This window comes from Salvia splendens, chromosome 17, assembly GCF_004379255.2.
Source record: "Salvia splendens isolate huo1 chromosome 17, SspV2, whole genome shotgun sequence".
NCBI classification, from domain to species: Eukaryota; Viridiplantae; Streptophyta; class Magnoliopsida; order Lamiales; family Lamiaceae; genus Salvia; species Salvia splendens.
The window spans coordinates 9167898-9177020 of NC_056048.1; the positions used below are offsets into that span (position 1 = coordinate 9167898).

General features: G+C 37.2%; 1 protein-coding gene and 1 long non-coding RNA gene across 2 annotated transcripts; one reads left to right on the forward strand and one right to left on the reverse strand.

Annotated features, from left to right (window-relative positions):
- The first annotated feature begins 679 nt into the window (after positions 1-679).
- Positions 680-1111, forward strand: LOC121774276. Its single transcript, XM_042171177.1, has one exon. It carries the CDS (start codon positions 680-682, stop codon positions 1109-1111), a length of 432 nt encoding a protein of 143 aa, XP_042027111.1.
- A 1809-nt stretch (positions 1112-2920) lies between these two features.
- Positions 2921-3701, reverse strand: LOC121775142. The gene is made up of 2 exons (XR_006045097.1): positions 3540-3701; positions 2921-3399 (listed from the first exon to the last, which is right to left on the reverse strand). It is a non-coding gene; the product is annotated as an uncharacterized LOC121775142 (long non-coding RNA).
- Positions 3702-9123: the final 5422 nt, after the last annotated feature.

Below are 9123 nucleotides of genomic sequence, written 5' to 3' on the forward strand. Positions count from 1 at the left end.
TAAACCTCGACCGCCTCCGGAGGATGATTCGCCGGCGGAGTAGTTTTTTTATTTTCCCACGTTTAATTGTGTGTTTTTTATTGTGTGTTTTTTATTTTTTTAGGATTTGAATTGTGTGTTTTTTTTAATTTTTTTAAGTTTAAGTTGTAATTTTTTTTAATATTGTGTGTTTTTTAATAAAGTATGTTTGTTTTTTAATAAAGTATGTTTGTTTTTTAATAAAGTGTGTTTATTTAATTTAATTTAGTTGGAAATAAAAATAAAAATTGAAATAGAATGAATAGTAATTTAAGGAACGGTTAAGGAACGGTTAAGGAACGGAGGGTTGCAGGTTCCGTTCCTTAGTTAAGGAATGGAGTAAAAAAGTACAGTGTGGCCCTCAAATAGTGATTTAAGGAACGGTATAGGAACGGTATAGGAACAGCGTTGTGGATGGCCTGAATGACGCTTTAAAACATAGAAAGTCGGTCGCGTCGACCCTCTACGTTTGTACGAAAACAAATTCCTCGAAAATAACTCGTTTCACACTATTAAACCTCAAAATTCAAGGCACACGACCAAAAACCCGCACGTGCGCTGTCTCCTCCTATTTCCCATCTCTCCATATATATATATATACAATTCCCCAATATTTCCACAACCACACACAATTTCAATCAATCAATCAAGAGAGAGAAAGATGGGTTGGTCCGAAGCCGAAATCATCTGCGCAAATCATCCAGACGAAATTCCACAGCCAGGAATCTGCCCCTCTTGTCTGAGAGAGAGGCTTTCTAGAATCATCGGTAAATATTCCACCAATTACGATAGCTTTATTCCGTCTTCGGCTTCTCCAGTTTATTACTACGCCTCTTCCTCCGCCGGATCTTCGCCGGGACGGGGACGCAGCGAGCGGCGGCACATGAGGGTGGCGTCGGATGTGATGGATTCGATTTACGTGGCGTTTGGCGGCGGCGGCGCCGGATTGAAGAAGAGTAGGTCGATGGTGAATTATGCGGCGGCGAGAGACGGCGGCGTGACTGGTAATGTTAATAAGAAGAAAAAGAAGAAAGGTGGGTTTTGGAATAAGCTGATGATGCGTTCAAGTGGAAAGAAATCTCTATTGTGGTGATTTATTTTTTTTCTTTTTTATTTTAATTGATGAATGGATTGGATGGAGCCGTTGAGCTCAATTTGTAGCATATATAGTTTCCGTTCAATAATATTTTGCTAGGGTTTTTGAGCTTTCTGTGGGAATGAAATCAAGAGTATAATGGATTATATTGCTCTGTTTATTAGATTGAAAATAGTAACGATAAAAGTTGGGTAAAATTTTGTTCCTGTTGCGATTTTGTTTGATAAATAAACGAGATATGAATAGAAAAAATAGAACAAATTAATATATATTTTTATATCAAAATTAAGGTTAGATTAGAGCATTAGATTATTTTATGAGACAGATTTATAAGATCTTGTATATAAAGGTAAATTATAGAATCAACTTTCTTAAATTATGGAATAATCGACACGCTGATGTGAATTTATTTGATTAATATTGTAGTGGAATATTATGAATTTGATAAGTTGTTAGAATATTGTTGAATGTTCATACTTTTTCATACTTTTATGGACGGATGGAGTATATAAGATGGAGATTAAATATTAACGAACCAAACATGACGAGATAAATAGACATGTCATCTATGATAAGATTATTACTTGAATGTATTCACACTAAACACTTTTATCATTTAAGTTAAAAAATTTCTTGCACATAAAAATTGTTGAGGTTTGCAGCGGCGGAAGATAGCAAAACAAACAAATTTACAACTTATAATATATTTAGGTGATTATCTAGATTAATTCAATTCATTCTTTAAACTTATATTTCATCAAAACACATTTAATTTACGTAAAGCAAATTAAATCCTATGAAATGCATATTACGGATTCAGATCTTACTGTTTGATTCTCCAAAGAATCGTAGTTAGCTCACTAGATCTCCGTATGTTGTGTCTGTACTCTACCACAGATTGTCCTGATCTAATCCCAAACTCGAATTATGATCTTTGTATGGATGAAACTTATCAGAAAATATAGGACTTCATCCAAAAGGAGACGTAATTCTAGCCTGGAGGAGAAGATAGAATATTCGATCCCTCAAAAAATTTCCTTCTGGAGGCTAGTGTTTTTTATATCTGATTTTCTTTATGTCTCCCATCTATTCTCCTTTTTATAGAGTTATTGTACTGAATTAGGTTACAGATCTATTGGGGTTGATTGAACCAAAGCTATTTGACTTTCAATAATTAAATTGAAGCTCCTAGTTTAATTCAAGTACAACATAATATTATTTTGTACCACCATAAAAATTAATAACGATTTTCCGTCTATTATCAAATTATGAGTCTGGACTTTAATTAATATATTTTTCATGTTTAAGATAATACTTTCTCTGTGTCCCACGTCACTTGAGTCACTTCTTTTTTAAAACAAATAGGAACATGAAAGAAAGATAAATAAATAAATTAGCACTATAGTTGAAGCTCCAACACCAGACAAAATCCGAACTAAATTTTAGCTAATTAAAAACTCCTTCATTAAAATGGATATGTTTTTTCTTTTTCATTTGTCCATCAAAATTAGTTATATTTGTAGATTAAAAAGTTAACAAAAAACATAAGCAATATCCAAGGTTTGAATAATTTAATAAAATTGGGTGTAATTGCAAGCAAAATGCGACAACAGTATTCATTTGTTTGAATAAGGTACAAATTCTGGTGATGAAATTCATTAAAGACAGTGAGAAATTCATGAGTGTTGTATGTAATGTAACATTCAGAAATGCGAAAGTAACAGTTTCTATGGGGCTTGACGTATAGAATAATCTCTACTCACTAGACTAACAAGTATTATGAATCTTTCACAATTAAGTATCAAATTCAAAGAATCTTTCACAACTAAGTATTATGAATCTATCTGTAATTAAACATGGTAGTACATACAAGTATCTCATCTATACATTTATCCAATTTTCATGTTAAAGTGGTAAGAGGCAAATCAGTATACTGCATAATAAAATAGTGTACATATAAGCAATCCAATTTACGTATGAACAGATTAAATACAGAATTCCAATAAATTATTCTATCAATTCAACATACTACTAATTAATGCTGATAAATTACACCAAACTGTAAGATTCATGTTGTTGGTTGTAGTTTTTCTCCTTTTTATTCATGGTCGTTTTCTCTGGATTTTGTGGAGTATGGTAATGGAATGTCAAAAACCACCTCTTTTCCTCATTTAAATCTGAATTTCATGAATCTGCTACAACGGCTCGCGCGCGTGTGGAGTCAACGTGGAATGTCTCTTGACGTTGCTTTCCATTTCCGACATCATTCCAGCTCTGCCCTCTACCTAGGAAGGAAAAATAGCACACTTGTAAGTTCAAAAACATCTAAACATGTACAAAACCAAAGGGTTAAAGATGGAAAACTTTTTTCTTAAGATATATAGAGAGCCATTGCTTCAATAAATTATACAGCATGGGAGATTACATCATGGAAATGGAGAGGCCATCATCATCATCATCATCGATCATCGTAACCATTGATTTCCAGATTGGGTAGGTTGTGCCACTCCTCATTCTTAACGATGGTAATCGAGAGGATTGGAAGAACTACGCATATTAGAGTGTTTTTGGGAGAAGAAAACTTGTATTGATTTCTGTTTTTGTGTGTTTCATACATTCGTTCTTCTCCTTTATATAAGGAGGAATACAAAGTATTTTAGGTAAAGAATAAATCTATTCTAGTACAAAGTATTTTAGGTAAAGAATAAATCTATTCTAGTACAAAGTATTCCATATCAATTGTGTATCAATTACTCTTTAATGACTCCCCAATTTGGCTCCTTTGATTTAGGTAGGTTGTGCCACTCCTCATTAATGTGTAGTTCCAGGAAACCAACAGTTTCTATCGATTCTAATTTAGTAACAGAGGGCAGACACCTCAACCTGTAACAACAATGAAGTATTAAGATCCTTAGAGATGAGAGGTTCCCCAACCACTGGGGCAATTCTTCTGTCCCTATATTTTCCAACTTCAATACTGTAAGAGAAGTGAGATATTGAATTGATTGAGGCACCCAAACCCAGATTCCCAGCCCCTTCAAGTATAAGCGAATTGCAACATGCTTGCAGCATCCCTTCCACAGTCTCTCTGATGGCATCACTACTCTCAATTGACCACTCCACACTCACATCTATTTCCAATTCCTTCAACCTCCCAACTCTCAATACCATCGGTAGATTCTTTAGGCTCCTTAATTAGAGCTGGCAATTTTCGACACGACACGATAATCTGACACGAAAACGCACGAAATTATTGGGTTGGGGTCAAGTCTTATTGGATCCGTGTCCTTATCGGGTTGACCCATTAAGAACCCGATAATTTCGGGTTGGGTTCAGGTCGGATGCGGGTAGGATACGGGTAACCCATTAAGAAATAATATTATTATTTTTATTATTATTTTAAAATATATATATTACTTTAATTTTAATTTCTTATAAATTAGGTTTAAATAGTATAAAACGAATTTTAATTGTGTAAATTAGGTTAAAAATTAAGGTTTAATCGTGTAATATTAGGTTTTAATCGTGTAATATCAGGTTCGGGTTGTTATCGTGTCGTGTCAACCCATATTATATCGTGTCGATAACGGGTTCGTGTCGGGTGCGGATCGTGTTCGGATTTGAAGGTAGCAGGTCGGGTTCGTGTTCGAATTTACAGTTTCCTTAACAGGTCGGGTTCAGGTTAGGCCTTATTGGGTTGGGTCATTATCAGGTTGACCCGAGAACGACCCAATCCGCACGATTTGCCAGCCATATCCTTAATCCTTCCAATTTGAGTATCTCCATTGTGGCTGCCGCTGACTCCAGAATTCGACTTGGAAATTCCACCAGCTCTCTGCATTCTTCAATTTCCAGCTCGCGGAGGATTCCTTCTTATTTTCCTACTCCGCCTAGAGGTCACCAAACCGAACTGAACCAGACGAACCGGCCCGGAACCGTCACCGGCGGTTCCGAACCGGAACCGAAACCGTCGCCGGCGGTTCGAACCGTGACCGGAACCGGCGGTTCCGCCGGGCCGGTTCAGGTTTCGAATTTGGAGAAACCGTAACCGGCGGTTCCGAACCGCCGGTTTCGCCGGAACCGCCGGTTCGGCGGTTTCCGACAACTTTTCAGGCCTACAACCGCCCTACACCTAGCCTTTTCAGAAACCACTCCTGCGGGCCCCGGTTTAGTCGAGAACTGTTGACGGAAACCCCCGGTTTCCACCGAAAAATAGCCGGTTTCGGTCGAAAACCGGCGGTTCCGCCGGTTTTTTCAAAAAATTGAAATTTGAATCCAGCCGACGAATGAGTTAGATTTATATTTTGACTCACACTTTTCATTCAATGAGGAAGAAGGAGGTCCCGTTCCCCAACAAATCGACGTCCTAGATTGGTAGGGATCACACGAGAAAGATTTTTCCATCCTTGCATCAATGGCCAAGGAGATCTTTTCGGTTCCGGCTTCCACTGTAGCCATCGAGTCCGCCTTTAGTGTTGGAGGCAACGTCTTGGACGACAGAAGAAGTAAACTCACCGGGCAAAACATGGAAGCCATCATGTTACTTGATGATTGGTGCTCCGCCGAAATTAGAGACCAAGAACTAGATTGGGACAATCAAGTAGTATAACCTGACTAAGACTACTTCCCCGACGAAGAAGAGTAGGCGCCATTTCCTCCGATCAAGCCAAATAGGTAAGTAAGGTAAGAGAACTACGTGGACATTCAATTGCATTTTGGAATTTTAAGTTGAGCTCGAGTCCTTTTCCTTTATTTTTTTTTCTCCCCTTTGTTTCGAATATGTAATTTGTAAATTGTAATCAAGACTTTAAGTCTTTTGTAATTTATAATTTTTAAGTTGTAATTTGTAAATTTTAAGTTGTAATTTGTAATTTAAAGTTGTAATTTGCAATTTTAAAGTTGTAATTTGTAATTTTGAAGTTGTAATTTGTATCAATAAAATTGCATTTGAACATCGCTTTATTCTAATTTTATCTATGCAAATATATTTACATATTTTACTTGAATTACAAATTTACAATGTAAAAAAAAACAAAAAAATAAAATAAAATGAACCGCCGAACCGGCCCGGAACCGGATATGCACTGCCGGTTCCGGCGGTTCACGGTTCAGGAACCGCAACCACCGAACCTTGGCTGGGCCGGTTCAGGTTCACGCCTTTCTTGAACCGAAACCGGCGGTTCCGAACCGTGAACCGCCGGGTTCCCGAACCGTGGTGACGTCTAACTCCGCCACTTGGATTCCCAATTGACTTTAGATATTCGGTCTTTTATAGTCAACTCCTCCAGAAAATTGAGGGTGTCCAGTCCATCTGCTAATTCACTCAATGCAGGGCAGGTCTCAATCCATAATGTTGAGAGATTCTGATTGTTATGTGATCTATGTGATCCATTGATTTAATATTATAGATTAAGTTTATATTAAATGTTAAGGATTCTAATATAAAAGTCGATACTGTGATGGATCAGTTTCAATTAAAGAATTAGAATCAGGTGTATTGTTAACCCTCTCATCTTACCTCTTATTTAATAGTTATATATATACGAAAGGGTTCATTATAATATATGTGTATGTGTATGTATATGATAGGACTCAAAATATGTATACATGAATATATTGATACATGTACTTGTAATTAAAGTAATAGTATAAATATGAGTGGATATGTTTTAATTGATGTAAATGTGACGGTTAATTATAATTAATAGAAAGCGGTTATTTTGTAATCAGTTTCTATTTCTACCGTACCGTTGTGTCCATACGAAGATATGGCTGCATTTGTATGTAAAGGGGACATATGCCCAGTAGAAAGGGCATGCCAAAAAGTGATACAGTCACTGGCGTATTAAGAATCAAGTCACTCATATTTATATATTCACGATACACGTATAAATATAGATAAAAGTTTATTTATTCTTTATCCATCAAAAGAATCACTAAAGGCTTAGGTTAAAGAGGAGATAAAAAATCAATTGGATAATCCAGCCAAAGAAAGGACTAACATCAATTGGTGGATTTCAACCTCTACATCAATAGTGAAGAAAGCATGGATGGAGGTTGGTGATTTTGAGTCAAGTTGTCAAGTGGTGCCCAAGAGCCTTGAAGCTCATCCCTTACCGCTCCGGAATGTTTACAATTGATGTACCAGAAATATTAAGATTTCTCAAATGTATCAACTCCTTAATTGAAATGGGCAACTCTTTATAATCACGACCATAAAGAGTTAGATTATGCAGACATTTGAAGTTGGAGAATATGGTACTAGAAGTTCCACCTCGCAAGAGTAATGTACGCAAATTCCTCAACACTTCTTCTGAAATACGACATGATTGGTTTTCGTGAAACTTGTATCGAACTATAGTGCTACTATGTGTATTAGTAGTATATAAAACAGAAGATGCAAGATCATGCACAAAATCGTGCATCACAAAGCATTCCCATCCATAATTTGCCTGTGTAGCTAGCAACAAAGAGTACTGTAGAAGCACATTGAAATAAATGTTGCCCACAGACTCCATATCATCTCCTCCGATAGGTTGAAGAAACCCTTCTGCCATCCAAAGTTCAATCAGCTCCTCCTTCACAATTCCCCGACCTTTGGGGAAAATCGAACAATAAGCAAAGCACTTCTTGAGTGACAGTGAAGACAGGTGATCATAGCTCAATTTCAATATTATTGAGATATCTTCACCTCCTTCACCATCCGGCAGCCAATTTTCTTTGATGGACCGCCAATCTCGTTCGGATTCACGGCAACGAAGCACACCCCCGGCCACATTCGCAGCCAAGGGCAAACCCTGACATCTTTTTGCAATCTCTTTCCCAATGTTCTCAAATACGGATGGAACTTATGCATTCCCATCAAAAGTTTTTGTTTTGATTATGGACCAGCACTGTTCATCTGATAAGCCATTCACTCGATGAATATGAAATGGGTTAACAATTGAAGCAACCTTTTGACTCCGGCTAGTGATGATAATGCCATTTCCCTCTGTAGAAGAAACCATTCATGTTATTTATAAATTCATCCCAACTCTGAATATCTTCATTCCAAACATCGTTAAGAACAAGAAGATAAGTTTTATCCCTGAGAGCTTGTCGAAGCTTGTTTAGGATAATTTCTTCGTTCAGTATAACTTCCTCATGCTCAACTCGCACTCTATCACTGGTAGTTGAAGCCAATGTTGAACGGATTTTTTTGTAGAGACCGATTGGGTCAGAAGTTTGAGAAACATGAACCCAAATATGTGATCCAAATGTCTTTAGCCTTTCGTGATTGAAGACATTCCGAGCCAACGTGGTATTCCCCATATCCGACAAGAGCAACGATGGAGATGGTCTGATCTTGGGGGATACGGGTCAGCATGTCAACTACATTAGACACATCAACATCTCTTCCGACAAAGATTGGATCACTCTTGATCGAATTAGTCCCAGTGGAAGTAGGAACAACAACAGCAGGTGCATACCGAACTATGCTTTGAAGGCCAAGATCTGTTGCCATTTTGTTCATAGACTCAAAATCCGCATTGATTTTTTGTATTGCATGAGCCATATTACGTCAACGTGAAATGCGGTTGAAGGATGAGAAGCGTGATAGAAGCTTAAGCTTGGCCTTGGGACTGGGATTGAGTGTCTTCATTTTCTCCACTTGTTTATGGAGAAGTTGGTAGCTGAGTTCGTCCAAGACATTATCAGCATCGAAAGCTAGAGCTTCAAGCTTCCTCAACCAGAATTTGACAGAATCTTGGGGGATGAATTTCTTCTCAGCATCATTCAAGTAGGCTTGAATCATGCCTAAAGTCATCTGCAGTTTTTTGGCATTTTCGTTGAGACCTTGAACTAGAAAGTACTCTTCCATCAAAACGTTGATCAGGTTTTGAACAACTACTTCGATGGCTGCAGAACCTCCTTGCATACCTAGAGTGAAAGAGGAAATGCTTTTAAATTTTTGTCTCATGTAAACTTGTGGATGACATTATACATTTCCAATTCCAAATCTTGATCTT

What these genes read in the sequence shown, in the direction of transcription:
- LOC121774276 (XM_042171177.1), top strand. Translation starts at nt 680, where the DNA reads ATGGGTTGGTCCGAAGCCGAAATCATCTGCGCAAATCATCCAGACGAA.